Below are 27,392 nucleotides of genomic sequence, written 5' to 3' on the forward strand. Positions count from 1 at the left end.
GGGATTCGAACCGCCGACCTGACGATCGGCAAGTCCTAGGTGCTGAGGTTTTACCCATAGCTCCACCTGCGTCCCAGCCTAGGTACTATCCATGCCCAAAGGCCTTGACTTTCTAGGGACACTGTTGGAGGTTCTGGGAAATGAACCACCTCCATTCAAAGCATGCACTCTGCCTCCGAGCACATCCTCGACTTTGCCAAGGTTTTTCCTGTTTTAAGACCTACATACTTAATGCTTCAAAGTGGAGAGCAATTCTACAAGCTGAAGCTGCTTCTGGCCAAAGGCGGCTACAGAATCTCAGCAGCTGGAAAACTTCAGAGGAGGCTAGGCAAAAACTATTTGTGAGGAATGCTTTAGGTATGCATAGTGCTCTCTGCCTTAAGGCAATGACTGTCACAAAATGTTTCTCAGAGTTCCCTTCATCCTGATAAATGCGAGGGAAGACAGACTAGATTAAGTTGCCTTCGTAATCCCCGTGTTTGCATCAATATTTGGGCGCCGTGATGAAAGGTTGGGATAGTGTCTTTTATTGTAGTTGGTACTCTGTTGATAATCTGAGCACAGGGAGGTTTTGTGTGCAGTGTGCAGGTGTTGTTACAATGACTGTATAGTTCTCTACCCAACTTGTTCAAGCTACGCTGTGTTTTAATCCTATTTTGTGGTTTTATATATTCACAGGGGCGTGGGGAAAGGCTACCTCCAGGGTTGCTATTCTGTAGGTAATAGGACAGGCTCTTTTTTCACAGCAGCTGACTCACTGGCGTGTATTGCTAAGTCGCTTTGAGTTGCCATGTCAAAAAGGCGGCTAATAAATGTAATAACAATACAGTAGTTGCCTCTTTTTTCAGTGAGGTTTGTGTGCTTGCTGCTTCTCCCTCCACACCCTTAAGAGACAGGGGTATGGTTTTTGTGTGTATTGCACTGAGTGAGGAGCCTCTGGCCCTATTTGGCACACCCACCTGCCTTACACTTAACATTGTACTGTATATGTGTGGAGTAGGTAAAAATGCAGCTTCCTGCCAAAAGTGGGGCTTGCAGGCAGCTGGAATCAGCTGGTGGCTGGTGCTTGCAAAACCTGGTGCCTTTGCACAGGCTGCCATGATCATTGGGGCTTGCATAGGCACAGTGCTTTGCAGGTTCTGGCATTTGGCAGACGGTCAGCACTTGCAAAGCCTCACCCTCCTGTCAAGAGTTTCCTGCAGGAGGGCACGGGGCAGGCAAGGATCTGGCCACCTGGATGCAGTTCCCAACCCCTGCGCTAGATTATTGTCCTTGTAAACCTTCCCTGCCAAGGGTCTAATGGCACAATTGCATTTAATTACATTTCTACTCCTGCCTTTTCCCCAGGGAGCTCAAGGCAGCATATAAACCCCCCACCCCTTCACATTTTATATCCTCTCAACAGTTTTGTGAGGCAAGAGAGGCTGAAAGTCACTGGTCCAAGGTCACCAGTGGAAACCATTATTTGTTTGTGGGCTTGATCTTAGTCACGCATAAGCAAACTCGGCCCTCCAGATGTTTTGAGACTACAGTTCCCATCATCCCTGACCACTGGTCCTGTTAGCTAGGGATGATGGGAGTTGTGGTCCCAAAACATCTGGAGGGCCGAGTTTGCCTATGCCTGATCTTAGTGGTTTCTTGCGGAAAACTACCGGTAAGCTGTGGCCCTGGTTTGGACCTTCAAAATTGTCTGATGTGTTTATCCACCTTGTGCCACAAGGGGCGAGCAAAGTGGGAATGGTGGATCTGTATGTATGAGTGCATTTCTTGTGCTCAGTAAACCACTATGTGGCTTATGACATATGCACACATGGCCAGCATGTGGCTCCACGTGCTTGGGCACCATGTTCTACTAGATGTAGGAAGCTGCATGGCCAAAGGGGGATTTTAATAGGTTGGAATAAAAGGGAGAAGGAGACACAAGTCTGGTGAAGCCATTCCCTGCAGCAGTGGAATAATCCTCCCTTCCCTAGACTTGTCATGATTGACTAACTTTATAATTGACTTCCTCACTTGGCAGAAAGTGGAAGAGTACACCTCTTTAAAGCAGAAAAGGAAGAGACATATAAGGCAGCTGTCAAAGACCCCCTTGGCTTCACTGCACTCCCACAATTCTCTGTACTGAGGTATTAATTCAATAGTCACTTGGGCCTTCCATCCAAATGGCGGCTCTATTTGACCCTGATTATCTTTATCAGCTCTGGCAAGATCACAGCCAGAGCTGCAATGGCTTCAGGTTCTGAAGCTAGAAAAGCTGTACAACATAAATTGCATCCTATACTGTATTGAGTACTAATAATAATAACTTTCTTGACTGAAGAAAGCTTATAAAATTACAGGGCATGTTTCCAAAATGATGATCTAATAAACTGCCTCATGTAGATACAGTAGTGAAACCATTTTCTTACATCCCCTGTGCAACTCTTGTAATCAGCAGTTGCTGTTTGTAGTTTTAAAGGAATAAACCTTTGGCATTTTCCTCCCCAGAGAGTTTTTGTCTATTTACTTGATTCTCTTGTTTATCTACCTTGTGCTATTTTCAGTGTCTTGGTAGAGAGCAAAAACTGCCTCTAGTGTCAGGGATTTGGGGGGGGCGGCGGCATTCAGTTGAAAGCCGGTGTGCTGTCTTAAACATGCATTTTGCACCCTCTCCAACTTTTGGGAGTTTATAGCTCACAGTAGTTAATTTAGAATGCAGTTTTCAACATAGGTAGCCAAGTAAAAGGTTGTGTTATAATGGTAGCTTTCTGAATTTTAGGGAACTGTTAAGTAAGAGTGTCCCAATGTGCCATATTAGAATCTCAGACTTGTAGAGTTGGAAGGGACCTCCTGGGTCTTCTAGTCCAACCCCTGCAATGCAGGAATCTTTTTTGCCCAGTGTGGGTCTTGAACCCGTGACCTTGAGATTAGGCGTCACATGCTCTGTTGTTGTTGTTTAGTCGTTTAGTTGTGTCTGACTCTTTGTTACCCCATGGACCAGAGCACGCCAGGCACTCTTGTCTTCCACTGCCTCCTGGAGTTTCGTCAAATTCATGTTGTCAAATTCCATCAAATTCATGTCAAATTCATGCTCTTAACAACTGATTAATCATTTTCAAATACTGAATCCTAGATCTGGCTCTTTCAGAGAGTCAGCAGGTAGCCCTGGGCAACACTTAATGCGTTCTAATATAGTTTTCAATCTGTTATAGGGTTAAGAAAATACAAAAACAGATCTAATTGCCTGAGTTGGTTTAAACTGCTTTATCATCACAAAGCAGTTTGAGAGGTATAAGTGGGGGGGAAAGAATTTGATACGATGTGTGGGAAATTGAGCAAATCAGAAGCAGGATGATCTTGCACTTCAACAGTGCCTTTCTTTTTGCAACAACACAGTGTGGATAACTAGTGGGTAGAGTTTAGCTGAGAAGCTGTTTGCTATTGAGATCTGCATGTGGGCATATAGCTAAATGAGGAGAACATAAGGGGACAATGTATGCTATTACAAAACCTGCTGGTTTCTGAAAGTTCACTACTTCTAAGTTCTACTGAACCACCTCTTACTTAACACAATTTTCACCAAACTGCAAACCACCGTATCGTTCTGGACCAAATAAAAATAAAAATGGAGCCATCCATGTTGGGTTGCTTGTGGGGGGGGCGGGGGTGGATAAAAAGAACAGCAGCAGCATAATATTTTTTATTGGGATCAATGGAAAAGTCACAAAATAGAGAGCCAGAATTATTCTTCAAGCTGGATATTAACCAACATAACAAAAGGGTGAAGTGGTGGGAGGAGAGAGAATTGTTGGGTCTAATGAAAAATCCAGCCTAAATTAATAATAGCTTTAAGATGGAAAAGGAGAAAGTTTAAAATGCATGTCTACTGCAAAAAGATATTGGATAGCACCAAAAGCTACCAGGGCAAAGGAGCAAAGGTTTTTTCCTCCCTCTGAAAATATTAAAAGGCAGCCGTTATTTTGATGTGCCTCTAGTGCTAATTGGAGCACATGGGACCCTTTTATAGATGGCGCACGTTAATTAATCTGCAACTTTGTCAATATAACGGCTACCAGGTTCTGATTTATTTCCATTCTCTGCCTTAAGAGGAACCTGTGTGTTCCAATTAGTGCCACAGAGAGAGCTGAATACCCGTTGGCTCTTAGATTTTTGAAGGGAGAGTCGCCATTGCTTCCTCAGCCCAGCATGCCTTGCTGCAACATGCAAGCTTTTTGTACCAGGCATGATGTAATCTAATTAAGTTGCCTTTAAAATTCCCCCTTTACTTACACACACACCCTACTTACTTACTTACTTACTTACTTACTTACTTAAACAGTAAATTGGTACATCCATTTCACACTATTCTTCATTATCCTTCTACATTATTCGACTTCCACACCCCTCCATGGGTTCCTTTTTACTCTTAGTTGTGCTACGTATCTTTCTACACCTTCTAATTGATTTGACTGCTACTTGGAGATTTATGTAACTGTTACAAATCTGAGACCTCAGGGTATGGGGCGGTATATAAATTCAATAAATATATATATAAATAAATTCTTTAAATGTTCTCCAAAGTTTTCCCATTCCTCTCTAATGGTATGTTTTATCATGGTTTCTTATCTTTGCAGTCAGCATCGCTAACTCCACATACTCCATTAACTTATTCTGCCGATCCTCTAAAATTCCCCCGTTCCATCTTAAGTCTGTTACAAGCTGCAGTCTTGGGAATTGCATCAAGCTCAACAACATTCGGGGTGTCCTGGTTTTTTACTTTTTGAAATATGGCAACCCTACACTCTGCACCTTCGTTTGATTTTTGGGGGTCGGGGGCTTAATATGCAACCTGAAGAAGAGTTGTGGTGAACCTGAAATAACCTTTTTTAAAAAAACAACAACCACCCCTGGTCCTAATAAAGGTATTACGCTGCTGTTGCTTTGGGTCCCCCCCCCCAATAATCTGGAGTATAATTAGCAAGCTGCCACTAACCAATGGGCTTGGAAATGTCCACATAGCATGTTATTTGAAAGCAAGGCTACTACTGCTGAGCAGCCAATTGGTGTGAAATATGCTCCTACCAGTTTGGGGGAAGTGACACTTGTTTAGCAAATGAAATGTTTTAAAAGATTGCATTTGTGCTTCTTCTTTTGTTCTGGAAGTGGGAGCAATGTTCACAGAGTCTCTAAGGAAATTCATCTGTTGCTGAATGAGGGTCTCTAGGGAAATAAATAAGCTTGCAGAGAACTTGAGTTGGCTTGTTGTCTGCACGAAGGATTTGTCAATCAGCGCAAAGCGTTCTGCACCGAAGACTGTTGAAACTTGCACACAACTTTTAGTATACCCAAGAACCATTAATAATTGGTCTTATTCTACCATTTCTGTATTCTCTATTTAAATGCTTTATTATTTTTTGCATGTAAAGACAAACCTTATAGAACATCACAAGATGCTCAACCTTTTATAATACGCTTTTGAGAAAGAATAACTATCTCCTGGTGAGAGATAGACACAGCCAAAGAGAGAAGCAGAGTGTAAGGTGCTGGATGTCAATTTTTTGCCTAACTCTGCCTAACTGACCATGTATTCTGGGGTAGCACGTATTGTATGTGTAAACTGAGTTAGTCTTAAATGAGTCTCAGAAAGATGTGTTCCTTCCTCAGGCACCAGCAAAACTGAAGCGATTTTTTAAAATAAAAACAACTGCAGGCCTGTAGTTTGAAGGGAAAGGGAAGAGAGAGAAGGTTGATGCAGAAAGGTCTCTAAAAATGTCTCCTTTGGTCTCCCTCCCTCCCTGTTTTGTCTTTGCCTTTTTTTAGGGGAGGTTCTGTTCCAAATGGCCGAAGTCCACAGACAGATTCAGAATCAGTTGGAAGAGATGGTAAGCACTTTACTTCCTGTTGACATGTCCCTTTTACAGAGGCTGGCCAAGAGGCAGTCTGTTTGATACACGTGGATCTAAAATACATCTGTTGTGAAATAGTTGCCAAGTCCTTTAAATAAGAATAAGGCCCCCTGTTGAATAAGCCATGAGGCAAACAAAATCATAAATCATATGCTGGCCTCGGCAATGTCAGAGAAATAATTGAAGCTGCAGGGGAAAAAACCTGATTGTGGACCAAGATTCTTGCTTGACCGATTGATTTCATGCAGCGCCAGGAAAGCTCTTTGCTGCAGCAAGGCAGGTAAACTTTCCTCATATTTTATTCAGGGGAAAAATATAGGCATTTCCACTTGATTTGTGTTGTTGCAGGTACACCCCATGTCCTATAACTGCTCGTTGCTTCTTTATTGTGCTTTTACATTTTTAAAAACTGCTTTATTTTAACTGATAATTTTACTGTTCTGTTCTTTTTGTGAACAGCTTTGAGGTTTTATTACAGTCAAGTGGCATATAATTGTTGTGAAATAAATAAAATACACCTGTCTTCTCAGAGCTGGCTTGGCTGTTCTGGTGCTTCTTTGTCCTACGTATTATATTATTGTACTGGTTCACGTTCTGTTTTGTGTACACATGCCCAGATGCAAAGGTCCCATGTGGATTAGTTGCCCTTCACAGCATGCTTTCTCGTATTCACATACTGATATTATTAAAAATGTTATCTCCCCCCCCTCTGTTCTGTTTGGTTCTCAGCTGAAGTCCTTCCACAATGAGCTATTAACACAACTGGAGCAGAAAGTAGAACTGGATTCACGGTATCTAAGTGTAAGTAATATGTAATCTATATTTAACGTAAATCTGATCACCGGCTCAAATCTGATTGCATTTATAGTAGCATTTAACTGGTTGATCTACTACCATAAATGTTTGGGCTGCTCCAAGACAAGGGGTAGATACAAGGAAGATCATGATCTGGGTGCACATATCAACCTACCGGTGGCTGAGTTTCTTGCAAATTCTGCTGGACTAGTTGAACCTTGATCTGACCCTGCAAGGCATTTCTTAAGATATGTTCTGAAGGACAAGTTCTGAACTACATTCACTTAATTCAGATTATGCTTTATCTGTTAAGATATCATGAGTGTGTTCATCCTTTGTAAGTTTAAAACCACCGGGATTCAAATTTATGTGGTTCACTTTTTCAAAACCCATTGCATTGCTGCAAGGTTTGTGTTGTAGTTTTGGTGTTTTGCATTCAAAACAAGAGGCATTTTGGACATGATAAGAGGGCTAGGAGAGTGCAGTTGACTTTCACAGTCTTTCTCTGAACTTCTCTCTGTTGAAGGGGGAACTTTCACATCTCACTCAGTTAGTTCCCTGTACCCCAGAGATGCAAAAAAATCCATTTCAAATATGTTGGAGAAGCTTGTGAAACAGGAAATGAAAGCCCATTGTTTGTCTTGTCCTCCCCTCCCACCACCTTCCTATTTATGGTTGTGTCTGCGAAGAGTTTGAGTTGCACTAAATTTTTAAAGAGAGAATACAAATGGTTTCTGAATGTAGACTCTGCTCTGTTCTGTTAATCTGAACAGAACTAGATAAATTATCCTCAAATCCAGCACTTTCTAGTTCTCATTTGTGTGGGAGCATAACCAGACCATCTCTAGATATGAAATGAACACGGGGAGTTATGAGTCATTAAATCTCAGTGGGATTGTGAATGTTTATGCTACTAAAGTTGAAGTAGGTAACATTGCCATGGAAGCAGAGGTGATAATTCTTTACATTAAAAACTCAGCCTGTGTGTGTGTGTGCGCGTGTGCTTCTTCAGTTCATTCTGTTATCCAAAACTTTGACATGACCACTCTCCCTTCTCCTCTCCTTCTGAACAAAATGGAAACTTCCAGAACTTTGAAGACCCAGCTCACTGCAGCTTAATTTACAGCCCAGATAAGAAGCCTAGTTTCTAATAGTCTGCTTGCCACTGATTTGCCAAGCATTAGTTTGGTAGAAAGGAACATATAGTAATTAGAAGTGGACGTTGCTTTAAAATAGCAGCACCAGCCTTACAAGTCCCTCTTGGGAAAACTGGGTGGTTCTTTTTGAGCTGAATTCTACTGTTCCAAACTGATAAGGGTGGTGTTTCTCTCTTAGTTCCTCCCTCTGCAGACTCTTTATTATTATTTTTTAAGGCTTCCAAATTCAGGGTTAACTACCACGCCCAAAGAAGAAGGGCAAAGGGTTTCAAAACCCAAACACAGCCCTTTTCCCAAGCATGTATGAGCATGCTGTGTTGACTTTCCCTTCTGCTAGGACTCCTATTCTCTTGGTTACTGGGAATGTGTTTTCTCCACTTCCCCCAGAGGAAGCCAGTTTTTTTCTCTAAACATGTATTCATTCAAAACATACCCTCTTCAGCAGGTGTGAGGTCAGGACCTTCTTGCCTGTAGGGAGGATGTTAGCTGCGCTCATTAGGAGCAGGGGAAATCTCTGCTCAACTCCTTCAGCATATTATTGTTTCAGCTACTCACACCTCTTCCACATACAGGCTGCTCTGAAGAAGTACCAAACCGAGCAAAGGAACAAGGGGGATTCGCTAGAGAAGTGCCAGGCTGAACTGAAGAAGCTCCGGAAGAAGAGCCAAGGGAGCAAGAACCCTCAAAAATACTCTGACAAGGAGCTGCAGGTAGGGCGCTGCTTGCTTTTCGTTTGCCTGTAAAGGCCTCTGGGTTAAAAAATCACTACTTGTTCTCCTCACTGGTGCTGGATTCCAGCAGGATCTGTGTGGTACTTCTTCTAACTACATATGGAAATGCTTGTATCTTAATAGGCAAGCTATACGTTGGCATTACTCCCATAGTTTGGCCAGTTTCAGGTCAGATCATAGAAGCCGCTTGGATTAATAATAATACTTACACGTTTCTCATCCAGGAGGGCTTGAGCCATCTTAAGTGATAGCTGCGTGGTCATCCAAGTGTAAAGCTGCAACCTTTTATTTATTTTTAAACTTTTACAAGCCACCTTTCTGGATAACGAACATTTTCAAGGTGGCTTAAATAACCATTGTCACTAGTAGCTACTACAGACAATCCCTGAGTTGCGTTCTGGGTCATTATGTGCTTGCGTGCAATTGAGACACCCCGTTATGCCCACCTTGCCCTTTTAGTGACTGGTCACTTCCCGGTTTGGGACTGTGCACATGTGTGCGCCATCACATATCAGGGTTCCAAGCCTTAAAGGCCACTGGGTGACCTTGGGCCAGTCACTGTCTATCAGCCTAACCTACCGCACAGGGTTGGACAGTGAAATGGAGTGGGAGAGAACTGAGCTCCTTGGAGAAAAGGTAGGATGCAGAGATAGTGGAGGTAACAATAATAACAATTTTAACGTGTGTAAGTCTGCACTGGGACTCGGGTGGCGCTGTGGGTTAAACCACAGAGCCTAGGACTTGTCGATCAAAAGGTTGGCGGTTCGAATCCCTGCAACGGGGTGAGCTCCCGTTGCTCGGCCCCTGCTCCTGCCAACCTAGCAATTCAAAAGCACGTCAAAGTGCAAGTAGATAAATAGGTACCGCTCCGGCAGGAAGGTAAACGGCGTTTCCATGCACTGCTCTGATTCGCCAGAAGCGGCTTAGTCATGCTGGCCTCATGACCCGGAAGCTCCCTCAGCCAATAAAGCGAGATGAGCGCCGCAACCCAAGAGTCGGTCACGACTGGACCTAATGGTCAGGGGTCCCTTTACCTTTACCTTTAAGTCTACACTAAGCTGTAGTAGAGTACTTTGTGAAAGCTATAGAGTAGAGTTTCAAAAAAACCAAATTAGTTGATGTCTTTTTATTAATGAATTAACTACTGAGAACTTTTCACTCCCTTCTTGCTTCCTATAGCATTGCGTGTTTGATAACACACACAGAATATATCAGAGTGCCTTCTGTTAACAATATTTCCCTGGTCTCTTAATTTTCATTTGCTCTTTCCTCACTTCCAAGCTTAAGTATGTATGTATGAATAAATAAATTACTCTTGCCTATGCCAGAGGGGTTTTTCATTTGACAAGACAAATACCTAGTCAGTGACTTCTGATTTCAAGCACACTTGATAAGCGCCATGCTGTGTTCTAATCAGATTTTGATAGTGTCCCCTAGAGATTGAGACAGGCATGAGCGTCTTAAGACAGACTGTCTCTGTTGCCTGGTGAGAGCAACCAAGTGTCATTGCATGAATCTTGAGGAAAGGAAATTGTTCTTTTTTGTGGGGGGAAACACACACACTGTTTTCAAGAAGTCTGATGCACTAAAAAAGATGAAAAAGGCTACTATCATTTTTTTTTAAAAAAAACACACACAAATGATTAGGCATGGATGCTGTGCAAAGAGGACCTGTTTCACAGGCATTGATAGACTAGCGACACTCAAGGAGTAAAACAAGCATGTTTGCTTGGTTAATCTCTCTCTCTCTCTCTCTCTCTCTCTCTCTCTCTCTCTCTCTCTCTCTCTCATATGGGTTTAAGGTCGGTGCCTTCTCCAGTTGGTGCCTCACCTGTAAACCTGCAAGCACAGCAAGTCTTAAGGATATGTTTGTAGGGATTCCGTCAACATGCTCTGGCTTAAAGACATCATACCTAACTTTTTGCTTTCTATTTTTCCTTGTCATAGACCAGAGTGGCATATGAAATTAGAGGGTATAACAAGAGTTCTAGGGAACTTGCCTTTGCCTTTATAGTTTCGTCACCCTATTCCTTGGGAGTTCTCAACCATCCCTAGCTTGCTCTTGAACATGAGTGAGGCACTTGGTTTTTCCAGCGTTTTTGTGCACACCACTGTCACTGTAAGTTGCAAGCAAGTTTTGCTTCAGTGCAAAATTTGTGTAGTGTGTAGATAAGTGGATGGCTAATCTGCGGCCCTCCAGATGCTGGACTCCAAAGGTCCATTAGTCATAGCCAGCATGGTCACTAGACAGTGATAATGGGAGTTGTAATTTGCTTCACCAGCAATTTGCTTAAATCTGGTTGGATTAGGTGGATGAGTTTATTTTTCAGCTGTTCGGTGCAAACTCTTCCTACCTTGATATGCACTGTGTAACCATTACCAGCTACTTTATCCTGTAGAGTCGGGGTTTAACCAAATGGTAACTGGAGGTTAAGACTAACTATACTTTTCATATTTTCTGAGCTAAGCATAGAGGACAACAGATCCTAGGGCCTTTTTCAGTTGTTTTAGATGCAGGTGTAAGGAAATAATTGCCTGGTGATTAACCTAGAGATTATGCTGGGGAAGGCCACATGTTTTAATTGCATGAAAAAAACAATGAATTGTTCTTTAATTGGTTGTGCGATTTGAAAAGAGTCGCTGAAGGGAAATAGGAGTGTTTATCAGCAAATGAGTCTCAATCTGGTTTGAGCTATTTGATGGGAAAGAAAATGCAACATAATTTAATTCTTGATTTTTAAATTCTAAAAGTAGTTTTAAGAATCTGGTCTCCCAGTTTTGGTTTGAGATGCTGTGCTTGTTGCCTAGCATAGTTCCCTTGAAGACTTAATTAAATTTGGCATGCACCTGAGCTTTTAAACCCGTCTGAATGCCTGCTACTTAAATACCAGTAGGAGGACTGTCATAAGGTGCAGCTATCTATGCTTTGTTTGAAAGAATCTGTTCATCCATCTTGCTGTGTTGGCAGGTATAAGATGGAGGTCTGTGCCAAGAATACTGTTACTGTACATTATTACATGTTCCACCCAGACAGTACTTGTGTATTTGGTATTTGTCATTTTTCTTTCTCTTTAATATAGTGTAGATTTAAAAAGGAAGCAAAGCCTTTCTAACTTTCTCTAACAGATCCAGTCAGTGCTGGGCCTGCAGTCTGATGATGATGATGATGCCCTGCCCATCTGGGCGACTCCCAGCAGGGAGTTGCGAACGTGATCCATGCGGGAGGCACATTCACAACCTGCAGCGCTGCATCTGCACACGTGCGGGTCGCGATTTGGTGCTTCTGCGCATGTGCAAAGCGTGATTTAGCGCTTCTGTACGAGCGCCAAAACCCGGAAGTAACCCGTTCCGGTACTTCCGGGTTCGACGCAGTGCACAACCCGAAAACCGCATAACCTGAAGCGTCTGTAACATGAGGTACCACTGTAAAATATCAAACATTAAAAGCTTCCCTAAACAGGATTGCCTTCAGATGTCTTCTAAAAGTCAGATAGTTGTTTATTTTTTTGACTTCTGATGGGAGGGCGACTGAGAAGGCCCTAGTGCTTTGTGCTTTCGCTTGCTACCATCTGCACACTTGAGTGGATAAATTTGTTATATGAATTGTTATATAAATTTGTTATATGAATTGACCCTGAGCAGCTATGTTCAGGCCAATTAAGCTCAAAGGTGTATTCTAATTCAAATGCATTGCAGATAAATATTTGTTGGGTAAGAGAAGTGAAAAAATATATACATAAGAATGCAATATATTTATGTGGATTATGCAGTTTTAGGTATGTTTAATATGCATCCATTCACAAATACTTTTCATAACCTGAAACTGTTCTTAACCTGAGGTACCACTTTAGCTAATGGGGCCTCTCACTGCCGCCGCGCCGCTGCCTTGCGATTTCTGTTCTCATCCTGAAGCAAAGCTCTTAGCCTGAGGTACTATTTCTGGGTTAGTGGAGTCTGTAACCTGAAGCGTCTGTAGCCCAAGGTACCACTGTACATTACACCAGGTGTGTGGATGACTTGCTGTGTTGTAAACCGCCAGATTGAACAAAAATTTCCAACATTGATGAGATTGACAGACTTTTATAAATATTAGTACTTCCACTCTATATTGTTATCATGGGAGCATGAAGCAAAGCCAGATGAATAGATTTTAGTACTGGAGACGCAAAGTCCCCAAATAACTGACAAGTTGCTGCTTTTAATGGTGCCCAGAATTTGCCATTTCACCCTACCTCATGGTAGCACAGAGTTCTTTTTAGGTTGTATTTTAAATGTCTGGTTCATGTCAGCATCCTGTTCAAACACAGAACTGACCCTACTCTTGGCACCTAAATTTGAGTGCCATGAAAGGGCAGCATGATGTTATTTATTTTTGTTGCTTTTTACTTTCTGAAGAGTGGGGACTGGGGAGAAGTGCAGATGGGATTTTCTGCCTCAGGGGCCCAAAAAATTTGGGAGGTAGGAGCAGGGGAGAGAAAGCTGGGCATGAAGTTGAGGCCCAACAAAGTCTGCAGTCTGTAACTTAGGATAAAATTCAGGAGGTGTTTATGTACATTTTAGCTGCAGTCTTTATACCCAGTTACCTGGAAGTAAGTTCCACTTAACTCAGTGGGACTTGACTTCTGAGTAGGATTGTGCTGCAAATTAGATTAAACTGTTAGGTGGGAAACAGATTTCATTCTGAGGCAAAAAAAAGGGGGGGGCAACTTTCACCCATTGTAAAGAAATATAAAACCTTTCTGTTTTTCAGGCAACAGGAACTAAACTGAGAGCGGAAGAATGGGTGGATTATATTATCACTGCTTGTTGAGGTGAAAAAGAAATGGCTCAGACTTTCAAAAATCCTTCTTTATAGCTGGAATTTAGAAAGTGCTGATCTCTTTGGTAGTGTTTTGGGTTTTAACAGTGTTGCAGAAGTTGCTAAATTGCAGGATTTCCTCCCCCCCCCCCCAAGCACTGTTAAATAAAGTGCTCTAAAGTTTGCTCAGATGGTATTATCGTTTTTTTATGTTCCTTTCTTTCGTGGTTTGTGCTCTGATAGGTTTGCAGGCCTTTCTTAAAAGAATTTTGGCTTTGTAATAAATTTTTAAAACTTGGGCACAATGCAGCCAAAGCGGTGCCATTTTAAAGTATAATTTGTTCCAATGGAAGAGTTGGACATATGCTTAATTCTCCTGTTGAAATTGGTGAAACCTAAGTGTGTGTTCCTTAAGAGAGGAGGAAAACTTTTGAGATATGGTCTGCTGAGGTGCCTTATTATCTGCCTGCATGTAGCAGCTGGTGTTTCCTCCCCTCTTCCCTTTCAGTAAGGAAAACTTTGTCTTAGGTTTACATCTAGATCCAGACTTGTGGCTCGTTTCTCTCCAAAAAAGCATTGTCTGGTAAAGCAAAAAAACGAGCCTTAGTCGTACCTTGGTTCTCAAACATAATCCGTTCGACTCCCGAAACTGTTCGAAAACCAAGGCGTGGCTTCCGATTGGCTGCAGGAGCTTCCTGCACTCAAGTGGAAGCCGCGTCAGATATTCAGCTTCCAGAAAACGTTCGAAAACACTTACTTCCGCGTTTGGGAGCCGATTTGTTCATCAACGATGCTGTTCGAGAACCAAGGTTCCACTGTACTCTGTGGTTTGTTAGGAGAGAAATGGTGAGACAGATCCTGGTTTGTTTCTCATCAGCCACAACAGCAGCAGGAGCAGGGGAGGAGTGAAGTGCCCACGATTTCAGCAGCATGCAGGAGCACAGTGCATGTACACATTTCAACCATAGTTTAGTTTAACTATGGTTGTAAGCAGCCTGTGAATCAGACCATTTTGTGCTGATACCCACATTACCAAGCAACTGTTCTGCAGCCCATTGTACTCTACAAACTCCTTTGATCCAATCTAAATGTCTGTGGACTGTGAGCAGCTGGTTGATAACAGGGTATCCTGCTGGCCATAACCCATTAACAATGTGTGCAGAGAGAGGATTTCCTTTTTGACTGTAGACTAAAGAGATGCTAAATATGGCTATGAAATGCAATCTTGGCTTTGTATCTCCTGATCTTGCATCGACACCCAATTTTGTTCTACGAGCGTGTGATCATGTTGACAGTAGTTATTTTAAAAACAGAGTACCGCTCCCTTCCTGGCAGCAGAGTTAGTGTTTGGTCCAGATGCTCCTGGCTTATGGAATTATTTTTCTCTTCCCAATTTCCCCCACCCCCCAAAAAAAACCCTCAAACCAAGCTAGTGGAGAAACATCTTTTTGGCTAAACTGGAGATGTAAGTGGGATACTAATACTAGAGACAGAATGTACCAATCTTTGTTGCTTTTTGAAGGCTTTTTATTATCGGCAAAATACCGTATATTAAACACCCATTTACTACCACCCAAGTCTTGAAAGTTAAAGAAAAGCATAATTCTGTTTGTTGCAATAGGAATCCATTACAACTTAGGAAGACGCCTAGACTTTACTTTAGTAGGTACGTTTATTTAACTGGCTGTTAAACATCCAGGATTCAGACACTCTGTAATCTCTTGCTTTCATATTTTAGAGCCACAGGAAGTTTAAAAGCTTATTTTGTATGTTGCCATTGTTTGCAGAATTGCAGTATTTTGTCATTGTCCTGAAGCTTTTTTTAAAAAAAAAAGTCTATTCAAGGAAAAAGGACAAATGGCTGTGCTGGAGATAAGGTAGAATAAATATCCAAATCTTGAGTTTACACTAGGCAGGTCTAACATGAGGAATTGGAAGGGGTTTTCTGTGGCTGCTTTGCCAAAATGGCATATGAAGATTTCATTCAGCATACTAAATCTTATGTCAAAGAGATAGCTGACATAGAAGAGAGACTGAATTTTCCATTCTAGAGAGCGATGCCATTTCCCAATGGACATGTGTTTTCAAGTCACAAGGCAAAAAGTGGTGGGAAATGGGATTCTTTCCTCTCCATATTGATGTAGAAAAAACCTGCGTCTTTTCCCTTATGGGGTATCCAAGAGCCCGTATAGAGTCCTTAAGTGTGTTCCCTATCGGTAGGAGAAAATAACAGAGACCAACCAGAGAATATTGAAAAGCAAAGCAGGTAGTAAGCCTGATCTTTATTAAACTGTTGCAACTCACCACATGCAGGAGGGAGGAGGAACCCAGAACAATGGTGTGCAAGCCCTTATATAGACTTTTGAAATTGCCCACCCTGTAGCTCAAGGCCACCCCCAAAAACATCATACATACATCACAGAAGGAGGCAGTCTACAACAGAAATCCTGTCCGCTAGGATCATCATCTTCTTTGGCGGTCACTCTTAGCGGAGTAAGATTGAAATACCAGGATACTTGACAATGGTCACTGGTTGCTTTACCTGGGCTGCCCGGCCATTCTTTTGTGATGGTAAATACTTTAATTCCTGAATCCAGGTCAGAGGCTCACCCTATGCATACACAAAGACTCCCTAAAGACAGGTAAGCAAAAGACAATGGAGAGGCTTTCCCATTTCCTTTCTCCTTGCAGAGAAACATTTGAGGTCAATTTGGAAGAGTCAAAATGGTTTCAGGATTGCTCTCCTGTACTATTTCAGACACGTGGTTTATATACTTATGTATGTGTTTGCCTTGTAAATTTATGAACGTTTAATTTATATATTTGAGAACTTAAATTCTTACAACAATAGAATCAGGAAGTAGGATATTGAACTGGCATGAAACCCAGCGCACCCTCATTTAGAACTGCTAAGTTGTAGGTGGGAGGGAATGAACGTCTTTGGCATCCCAGGGTCCGAGCCCTACTTAGATCAAATCTTTGTCCTTAACAGAGCTTGGAAAAGTCACAAGTTTATACATTAAGTACAGGTGTTCTGTGCTGCTTTAGGGATTATTAATTCCCTGCCTTAAAATTCCTAATTCTGCTGCTCTGGTGTTTGCAGGATCAATAGTCAGACTACTAATTGTCTGACTATTGAAAGATACGGAACATCTGTTAGGGACAGGAACAACCTTTTCACAACTAAAAATAGCTATTTTAAAACTTCTTATTTTATACTACTGCAGCTACACCATGTTGGGATGGTATGAATACAGCACATTAATAACACTGCTCCCTCCCCTTTTAACTACTCAATAAGGTACAATTTTTCTCAATTTATACATTCGCCACGTTTCATTTGAATATACAGCCGTACCTTGGATCCTGGACGCCTCACGAGTCGAACATTTTGGCTTCCGAATGCCGCAAACCCAGAAGTGACTGTTCCGGTTTGTGAACTTTCTTTGGAACCTGAATGTCCAACACGGCTTCCGATTGGCTGCAAGAGATTCCTGCAGCCAATCAGAAGCCGCACATTGGTTTCCGAACTTTTTGGAAGTCGAACGGACTTCCGGAACAGATTCCGTTCGACTTCCGAGGTATCACTGTATGCTAGATGTGTGCCCAGTCTGATACAACAGGAGACCAAACTCCTGTGTCTTCAATAGTTTGTGTAAAGGTAAAGGTAAAGGGACCCCTGGCCATTAGGTCCAGTCGTGGCTGACTCGGGGGTTGCGGTGCTCATCTCACTTTTTTGGCCAAGGGAGCCGGTGTACAGCTCCCTCTGGGGCCAGCATGACTAAGCCGCTTCTGGCGAACCAGAGCAGCGCACGGAAACACCGTTTACCTTTCCACCGGAGCGGTACCTATTTATCTGCTTGCACTTTCACGTGCTTTAGAACTGCTAGGTTGGCAGGAGCAGGGACCGAGCAACGGGAGCGCACCCTGTCGCAGGGATTCGAACCCGCCTACCTTTTGATCGGCAAGTCCTAGGCTCTGTGGTTTAACCCACAGCGCCACCCGCGATAGTTTGTGTAGGAGAAAATAGGCAAGTACCTTGTCACCTACCATTGTAGCAGTGTGATTGGGGGAGTGGTGAAATGTTGCTTGATGAAATGCAATAAAGACGTCTGAAACTGTTGGTTGAGAGAAGCAAAACATTGCGAGAGGCTGCACTGCACTTTTCCCACACCCCTGGCCCCTTAAGCACATTTGCTGTAGAACTAATACGGATGTCTGCATTTTGTGAGCTGACTTAGTGGCATGAATACTCATTAAGAGTGGTGTTTAATTCTAAGCAAGGTGGAAAGAGAGAGACTAGTAAAGCCTTCTGTTGTGTCTGAACACTGAAGTTCTGGCAAAGTTCTAACCACTCCCAGCTTAACTGCAATCCTTGTCTGGATGTGAGCAGTTGGAGTGTTTGTTCCTCCGTGAGAGGATTGCCTTTTCTTTCTTCCTGGCACTAGACAGCTTAATCTTTAAAGCTTGTAGAATGATTAACATGTAGTTTGGTATTGGTTAGAGCAGCTTTCTCACATTTGTATCCACTGGGTGTTGTTTTGTGATGCTATCAGTTGACACCATGTTTGTGCATTGGTGGAGGTATGTCAGAAAAGGGTCATGTAAGCTCTAGAGAGGCATCTCCTCAAGTGCAAACAAAATTTTCCTGTCCTATCACTGCTTAATTATATCTGTTTACAGTGGTACCTTGGGTTACATACGCTTCAGGTTACATACGCTTCAGGTTACAGACTCCGCTAACGCAGAAATAGTACCTTGGGTTAAGAACTTTGCTTCAGGATGAGAACAGAAATTGTGCTCTGACGGCATGGCGGCAGCAGGAGGCCCCATTAGCTAAAGTGGTGCTTCAGGTTAAGAACAGTTTCAGGTTAAGAACGGACCTCCGGAATGAATTAAGTAATTAACCCGAGGTACCACTGTATTTCATAAAATTTGTACACAGTTTACAAAAAGATTAAGACAAGAAAAGCAAGAAAAAATTACAACCTAGTCTAAAACATACAAATGTTAAAACATTAGAACAGATTAAAATTTCCTCAACTTTCTAAGCGCCTGGGTAGACTTGTCTAAACAAGGCGCCGGAAGGAGTAGAGTGAAGGCGCCTGCTTGATCTCAACAGGCAGTGAGTTCCAAAGTTATTACAAATGCAGAATGGGTATTATGTGGCAGCTATCATAGTGCCAGTTCCACCAATCCAAGTGGGCACATGTGGGGTAAATCAATTTCATAGGTAAAATGGTCCCCAGTTGCTATATGATTCTTAATTAAGAATCTGCACTTCACAACTTTTTAAAAGCCTGAACCTGTGCATGTTTATTCAAGAGGTTAGTGCCACTGAGTAAAATGTTGCTTATTCTCAAAAAAATTCAGAGGAATAGCCATGAAATCAGTTCTCTGTCTCATCAGGAGGGTGTTTCAGCGGCTCGTAAATGGTGCCTCTTTTTTTAAATTTAAACTAGTGCAGTTCACAGATTCCAGCATATTCTCGTATGTACTTGCTAGATTAAAGTATTTTCATCTGCCACTCAAGATGCTTCTGCATGATTACATTGTCATTTCTAAATGGAAACGAATTGACTGCCTTATGTTGATTACCGTGAGACTTCCTGACTCAGCTCTCTGTTATTAATATTCTTTGACGTTATGGGAAGGGGGAATGTAAAAAGGTTAACAGCATAGCTAAACAATGCTCAGCTGCTTATTAGCATTGCATGAAACATACTTGAAAATCGGTTTAGTACTCTAACTGGACTTAAATCTGAAGCGTCAAATCCTAAAAATTTAAAAAAAGCTTTTCACCTATATCATTACTCACCTGCACTCAAGTTTGAAAGGTCTGCCAATTGGTTGAAGCTAAATCAACTGCCTGGTCCTGTGATTCACTGCATTTATATTGTCTCACAAGTGCAGGTGTTGGAGTCCAGTGACCATCTCCAGCCCTAAAATTGGCATGGTAGCAAACATCAGTGCCATTGTACCTGTGCTTTATGCCTTTCTTCAGGGGTTGGGAACCTTTTTGACCTGATGGAGCAGATCTTTATCTCCTCCACCATGGCATGCCAACTTTGACAGGTGGGTGTAACCACTGACCTGTCAATCATCTGATATCATATGGATGTCATGTGGTTGATAGGTGGGTTCTCTACCCACCTCTCTAGGTTGGTCTGCCTATGTGGGGGAGATGGAGAATGCATGCTTAGGGGTGAAAATATAGAACTTTGTTTTTCTGGAAGATTTATGTGGATGGGCTGAGCTGAATCTTCACACTGAGCTTAAGTATCTAGGTGTCTTCGAAGAGGCATGGGAGTCCTCTTCTCTGAGCATTTTCTAATGCTTCAGCACTATTTGCTTAAATAGCCCGGAGTTCTTATAAAATTTCCATAATTGAAGCCTCATTTTGATATTCCCAGAAGGAGAAATAATTTTAGTTATAGGTCAGGGAACTCTAATGAACGGGGAGTTGGGCTTGAACCAGGCCATATGTGTTTTATGTAAAAGAGACATTAGGAAAAATTATGTAAAAAGCCCAGAGGTACTTAAGCTTAAAAAGAGTATCAGTTTTTGTTCCCAACACCGAAGTGCTCATTCTCTAGAGAGTAAAGGATGAAGAGTAGCCCAATTAAAAGCTTTTTAGTGCTAGATTTAAACATTCTTCAGTGGCCTTATTTCATCAGACTTGCTTCTGTTCCATCATTTCTTCAACCGGGGAAGCGCTGGCCAAGTTTGAATATAGAAAACCCTCTCCTAGAGTTATAGGCGGTATTCTAACACCATGCACGTCTTGTACAGAAGTGTTGGGAATGTTTGTTCATGAAAATGCTTGGCACTGCACAGATAAGAAAATTAAGGCAAGGCTCTGCACAGGCTTTAAAATCTAATCAAATGTAAGCTTGCATCACCCCAAAACTTAGTTATGAAATTGTTTCAGTACCTCCAAATTTATAATAAGGTGCATCCAGTTCCACACTTTTATGTCTGAGATTACTCAAATTTACTAAGGTTCAAGAATGTTAATGTGCTTCTGTTACAAAAAAAAAAACAACTTACCAGAATATCTGCTGGGTTTTCTTAGCCATGGCTCTACAAAGTGTTTGCTTTGCCAATTAGAGTAGTAGCCCAAACTGGGGTCCACAATTTCGCAGCCTGCCATAATCTGTTGTCACCTCTGATCCATTGCCCCATGTTTTCTGGCATGTGCAAATATTGTGATGATCTTCAACATTGCGCCCGCAGGCTGATAGGACTTCCTTTCCTCTTTCATCAGTGGTCTCTAAAATAGATCTACTTAGTTTGGTTTGCATGTAACATTAAGCCAAACCATGGCTTAGCATGAATGAGACAGTTTCCAGAGAGGGGAGATTGCAGCTGCATTTCTTCTCCAGTCCTTCAGGAGCTGCTCTGCTGTGATCTAAGCTATGGCTTGGTTAACATGTCTTCCTAACTTGGGCTCATGGTTTGTCTTGTTTGAGCTGAAACCTAAGAACTTGATTTTTCCCCACCACAAAGTCATATATTGCAACTACAGTGGTACCTTGGTTTAAGAACAGCTTAGTTTATGAACAACTTGGATTAAGAATGCTGCAAACCCAGAAGTAGGTGTTTTGGTTTGTGAACTTTGCCATGGAATAAGAACATATTCCGCCTCCTGTTGAGTGTCTTCCATTTGTAAATTGAGTCCCCCGCTGCAATGGGAAAGCATGCCTTGGTTTCGGAACGCTTTGGTTCAAGAAGGAACTTCCGGAACGGATTAAGTTCATAAACCAAGGTACCACTATAGTTGTTTCTGCATCCATACCATAAAATCCCCCAATGGATGCCAACTTTGTTTGCTTTATTGTAAGCTATTTGGTGTTAGTAGAGGCAAACCCAGACCAAAACATTGTTTAAATCTATACCAAATAATTAAATATCATCAGGATTATTGAACAATACTTGACTTTTTGTTTTTAAAATCATAACCGTGAAACCACGGCCAGCATATCCTTGTTCTGCTTTCACATTTATATCTGGTTGAAACTAGTCATACAAGACGTGGCTGATTTCATTGCATAACAATACTGGGTAAGATTCAGAACACCTAATACCTCCTCTACTATTTTCAGATAAAAGTACACTAACTCAGGCATGCGTAACCTGTTGCTCTCCATATGTTTCTGGACTATAAACTCCCATTGTCTCTGGCCATTTGCCACGCTGGCAGGGGCTGATGGGAGTTGTAGTCCAACAACATATGGAGCAGTGTTTCTCAACCTGTGGGTCCCCAGATGTTGTTGGACTACAACTCCCATCATTCCTAGCCAGCATGACCAGTGGTCAGGGATGATGGGAGTTATAGTCCAACAATATCTGGGGACCCACAGGTTGAGAACTGCTGAGGGTAACAGATTCCCCACTCTGGTGTGGCTGAAACCGTTCAAGTTTACTAAGCCAGACGTTAAATAGCAGCCCCCTAGTTAATAGTTTAAAAGGACACTATTTGCGGTATACAGGCAACCCCCCATTTACACAGGGGTCTCAGTCCCCTTAAACTCTGTGTGTTTAAGTGAAATTGTTTATATTTGAAACACCATTGAGAAAGCTTGCAAACTTCCTGTTCCGCCTCTGCCCCACCCTGCATTGCCCCTTGGTGTGACTTTTGGACATGATGCGCGTGTGTGCAGTCATGCACATACTGAATGCGCGTCAATGGAGTGTTGCCTGTATTAATAAAATACATTTGCAGCAGGTTTTTTTCTGCCTCTTTTTGCTTCCACAATTTGCATACTTGTGGAAGCAGAAGAGATGCTTACGCCTTTAAGTCATCCATGTAGGTCTCTTTCTCTTCCTGGAATGAAGCAAGAGACCCCCTTCTTCCTTTCAGTTCTCTGAAACAGGTAAGGACCTGTGGGGACAAGAGCATCACTCATGGTAAAGGTAAAGGGATGTTAGGTTCAGTTGCAGACGACTCTGGGGTTGCGGCACTCATCTCGCTTTACTGGCCGAGGGAGCCGGCATACAGCTTCCGGGTCATGTGGCCAGCATGACTGAGCTGCTTCTGGCGAAGCCAGAGCAGCGCACAGAAACGCTGCTTACCTTCCCGCCGGAGTGGTACCTGTTTATCTACTTGCACTTTGACGTGCTTTCGAACTGCTAGGTTGGCAGGATCAAGGACCGAGCAACGGGAGCTCACCCCATCGCGGGGATTCAAACCGCTGACCTTCTGATCAGCGAGCCTAGGGTTTAGACCACAGTGCCACCTGCGTCCCTCCCTCGCCCATGTTACGGTAGTGAAAATGACATCCAGAGAGTAGCAACCTGAGCATTTGTGGAATCCCTGCTTACAATGCAATCTCTGTTTCGTCCATGTGAATTGAGTCACACTTCAGGCAATTGCATTAGTTATGGAGCTGTTAGTATGCACACTATAAAAAATCTGCAAGAAGGCTCCCCCCCCCCCCACTTTTAAACATGTGACAGTTTGCTGGAAGACAATGTGTTTCTGTATCCATATGGTAATAGAAACTCATTTGCTGTTGGGGAAAGAATAAGATACAGCACTGCAAATGTTTAAAGCAGACAGAACCTTTGCTGTTGGGTTTGTTAAGCTGCACAGAAAGAAATTGTTTCTTTGTATGTGGTGGGGGGTGGGGAGCAATGTACTAGTCTTCTTTCCTATGGAATAATTTGGGGAGGGACAGAGAATGGGACAGAGAATATAATTTATTATTTGTACCCAGTCCATCTGACTGGGTTATCCCAGCCGCTCTGGGCGGAAAACCTGTCATGGCAGCAGAAATTTGCACAGTATTGGATGTCACCCAGGAAGTTGAAAAGTGGCAAAAGTTATATAGACAAATAGAAATACTGTGTTTCATCTTCCACAAAACCAGTTAAAATAACGGTTCCCTAATTTGTCAATTGTCTTACTTCTGGAAAATTCCTCTCCACTGCTAGCTTTATGAAGATGGATCCCAGATGCTTTTTCTGTGGAAGGGATGGTGCTTGGTGGCAAAAAATGAAACACACACGTTGTCAACAAATGGAGTACTTTGGGGGCTTCAGTTTTTGTTTTTTTACAATACTGTGCATGCGTGGCACTTCAGACAATAGTGGGATGGCTTCTGTTTTGTCATTCCTGCCAATGGGTCAGCGACCTTGTGGAAGAAAAGGACTTAATTCCGAGAAATGCTAAATCTATCTATATATATTGGAATTTGCACATGTTTTATATTTGACAAGCTGAAGCTAGTACAAATTTCTGTCAATGTATGATGAACAAAATGTTCCATGCAGGGAGAACCTGATTTGTCTCTCACATTGCAAATTAGCCATTGGTTAAAAGGAGCCGAGCAAAGGAAGATGAGAGGAGTAGGTGGGGATGGTCAATGAGGTGGGGAATAGTTTGCTGCAAATTATCAAAACAAGGAGAGGGACAGGCTTTCTCCTAAGGGGTGTTGCTGTAAAACACTGGGGAAAGGGATGGAGGGGTTGGTATAGGTATCTGTTTTAAGCAAAAGCACCTGTAGTTAAAAAGCAGGAGAGCTGGAATGTGTGATGTTAAGAGTGTGACACTCAAATTGCATTATATCCTCCACTCTTTGTTGTATGTGATGCCAATGGAAGGGATTATCAAAACTGAGTAGTAGTGGCATCCACCATTTGCCCTTTCTATTTCTGTCACCTGTGATTAGAGACTTTAAGAAACCAGAGATGAGGGGCAGGTTTTGTGTCTGTGGAACTGGACACAGTGTAGTGCTTCTGAAATAAGATGATGTGTCTTTTATTATTTTTTTTTTTAAAAATGTCTATTCTGCCTGATTACCCAAGGAAACTCAAGGGAGCCAACGAATCACTAATGTTATAAAACAGGTAAAGATCCTCAAATTAAAGCTAATTCCACAATAAAAAATGAACATAAGACTAAAAACAAATTTAACAATTCCAAATCAGCCATCGAATGAACACGAAGCTAAGCTAGTAAATGAATTAATTCATTAGCTGAAGGCCTTACCCAAAAAAAGCGCCACATCTTCATTAGCCGCACAAGGCAAGATTATGATGGGGCTTAACAGACCATGCTTGGCAAAGCATTGCACAGTGGGCTCCACAGTAGAGAAAGCCCCTAAGCCTAGCTGACATCAGCTTCATCTCATGAGATTGAGGGACCTGGAGCAGGGATCTTGAAGCAATTGGGGAGGAAACTATGAAGGCGGCTGCTATTAAGGTAAACAGGTCCCAAGCTATTATTTGCTTTAAAGGTTAACACCACTTCCTTGAAATTCAGCTCAGAAGCCCGCTCTCATTGGCAACTAGTGCAAATTCCACAAACTGGTGTGATGGATTCAAATCGGCACCCTAGCTGCTCTGCAAAGTTTCAGAGCTTTTTCCAAGTGCGGCTCCACATAAAGCATGTTGCAGTATTCCAATGTGAAGGTTGCTAAGGCACAAATGACACTGGCAAGTCTGTCTTTGTCAGGAAGGGACCACAGCTGATGCAGCAGCTAAAGCTGGTACATATGGAATCTGTGGGAGGAATTCAACATAGTGCTATGGCAAATGCTCCATCAGCACGAGCTTTTCAGCTTGCCAGGCAGAATAATCCCTCCTTCTCTTCCCACACACACTGTTCCGGGGGTTCTCCACACACACACATACCCCAAGACTATTTCTAGGGATATGAAGAGGGAGAAGAGTGGGGAAAGCCCCATTGCACTAACTTACTTCCTTTGACAAACCTTCATTAGGCATTACAAGTATGGGCTATCATAAAACATCCATATATAAAATTTTAAAATATATACAAATAAACAGCCATGTAAAATATATAATGACGAGGATTTTCATTGGGATTTCTTCCTGCTAAATAGTGCCATTCACCACTCTATAAGAGATACTATTGACAAAAACTCAGCCATCCTTGCAGTTACTTCCAGATTAATGTCAGACAGACAGAATCTGATATTTTCATTGTGCCGTAATGTTAGACTACCCAAAAAAGGGGGTAGCACATGTTTGCGTAGCTGGTTGTACAATGGACAGTAGAAAGGAATATGTTCTACAGTGTCCAGCACATTCAAAGAACATCCACAACGTCTATCATTTCTGGGGATGTTTAAATACCTGCCCTTGACAAAAGCTGAGGGGAAAACGTTCATTTGGGCTAACGTAAATGCCCTGCATTGGACTGGAATTATTAATTTTAAGATATAAGTGACCCTGTTATCTGTTGTATTTAAACCATAGAACTTGGGGAAGCAAATTTTTATTTACAGCTGACTCGATGTTTTGTTTTTCAGTGTCCCTTAATCTGGTTTGAACATTGCGATAAATATATTGCTCCCTTGAATTATACAAGAGTTCCAAGTCAATACCAATAGATCTGATTTTGCTATGTAAAAGTTGGAACCCTCTGGATTTATAAGAGTCCTTAAGTAAGTCAGAGAGCAAACTTGAAGGTTGGCAACAAGAATGGCAACACAACCAGTATTTTATAGTTCTAGCCCACACCCAGTATTCCATCTTATGTATACCTGGTTCTGCACACATCTTGCCATACTTGGTTGGATACCATTGCACTAACGTAAGTCTTCATGTGGACTTCTGCCAGTGGAGCTAGTTAGCTGAATTCTGTCCAGTCTATATACAAAAGTGGCGCCTTCCCCTTTTTTCAAGATTATAATCCTCTTTCAAAATTAAATGAGTAGTGTTACTATCCAATATCTGGTTGGTTTAAGGTATTAGGGTAACCACTGTGAACTCTTACCCCAGCTGTAAACATGCCCAGGCAGTCACTTGCAATTGTTTGATGGGGTTTCTGATGCCTCAGATGGCTGTCAATTTAGGGAGATGGTGATATGTTGGACATATCTGAAAACCTTAGGTAGAAGAACCTGAAAACATGCATAATAATCTCTCTCAGGAGAAAGCTCGTTTTCTTAGCTACAATGATAGAACTACCAATCTTGGCTCATCTTATTCATGCTTTCAAAAGCTGATTATCAAAGGCTCAATCTTGAAAGGGCTTTTTCTTTTTCTTTTATTAGATTACTTCTAGCTGTCTGACCTCTATTTACTGTTTGTATCCAGATACATTATACATGATGGGAAAAGATATGGCTAACCATACTTGGTCAAGCCAATAATGCAAATCTCGGTCAGTAGCTCATCTCTCCTTTTCGCCAGTATTGGATGGGTTGCAGAAAGTGCATATTTCATAGGGAAATGAAGGGTTGGTGGGATTAATTCCTTTTCCTTTTTGGCTTCCAGCACCCTGAGCATGCTAGCTGTTACCTGACATCCATTGTTGTACTTACCCTAGCAAACTTTTCCTAGGTATACGTGAAATAGTTTCTGCAAACACGTGTTGAATAAACCTCCGTTAAAGACCCTCTCTTCAAATCTTCCTCGGTCTAAAGCCATGGTCATTGCAAAAAGATCCAGGGAGATGCTAATTATAGGTGTCATTCAATAGTACTTTTTGTTACACAATTTAAGCTACCTTATATGGCGAGACATCATCTCTTAGTACTGATTTATCATTTCCTAGTTCTGCTTTTTGGGGGCGGAGACTGCCCAGAGTTTTTGAGCTTTCTTTGGAAGGAGGTCACCACCGCCAATCACTCTACAGCCTGCCCGCCAAAGCAAATCGCCGCTGCCAGTCTCCTGCTGACTGCTACCACCAATCGCCCGTCCCCCCTCCGCTATCCGTGTATAAGACGACCCTCAATTTTTGCCTGTTATTTCTAAGGAAAAAATACCGTGTTATACACGGAATAATACGGTACTTGTCTGTTTTTAATTAACATTTTTAATTAACATTCTAATTTTAAGTTTTGATTTTGTATCACTACAACAAATGACAACCACCACAACAAAAATAAACAGGCTGCTAGAGGGAGGAGGGTAGCGGGCCACTTCATTCTTATTTTTTAACTGGCTGAACAAAGTGGATGTGCAGGCTATATCACCTTGAACTGAATGGTTCTTGAAAAACTTGCACTCAAAAGCTTTCCCAGGGGTTCACAGCCTAGAGAAACCTGCATAA

The 27,392-nt window shown here is 42.1% G+C and overlaps 1 protein-coding gene across 4 annotated transcripts in view; it reads left to right on the forward strand.

The window, feature by feature from the left end:
* Nucleotides 1-27,392, forward strand: part of BAIAP2 (BAR/IMD domain containing adaptor protein 2) — a 137,401-nt gene that overhangs the window by 61,395 nt on the left and 48,614 nt on the right. For all 4 annotated transcript variants that reach the window (XM_083598782.1, XM_083598783.1, XM_083598784.1 and 1 more), the window contains exons 4-6: nucleotides 5,800-5,861; nucleotides 6,615-6,686; nucleotides 8,410-8,547. In XM_083598782.1, the coding sequence (XP_083454908.1) occupies nucleotides 5,800-5,861; nucleotides 6,615-6,686; nucleotides 8,410-8,547 (272 nt within the window). The remainder of the gene's footprint in view (nucleotides 1-5,799; nucleotides 5,862-6,614; nucleotides 6,687-8,409; nucleotides 8,548-27,392) is intronic.

This window comes from Podarcis filfolensis (assembly GCF_964270895.1).
Source record: "Podarcis filfolensis genome assembly, chromosome: 2".
Taxonomy (NCBI): domain Eukaryota; kingdom Metazoa; phylum Chordata; class Lepidosauria; order Squamata; family Lacertidae; genus Podarcis; species Podarcis filfolensis.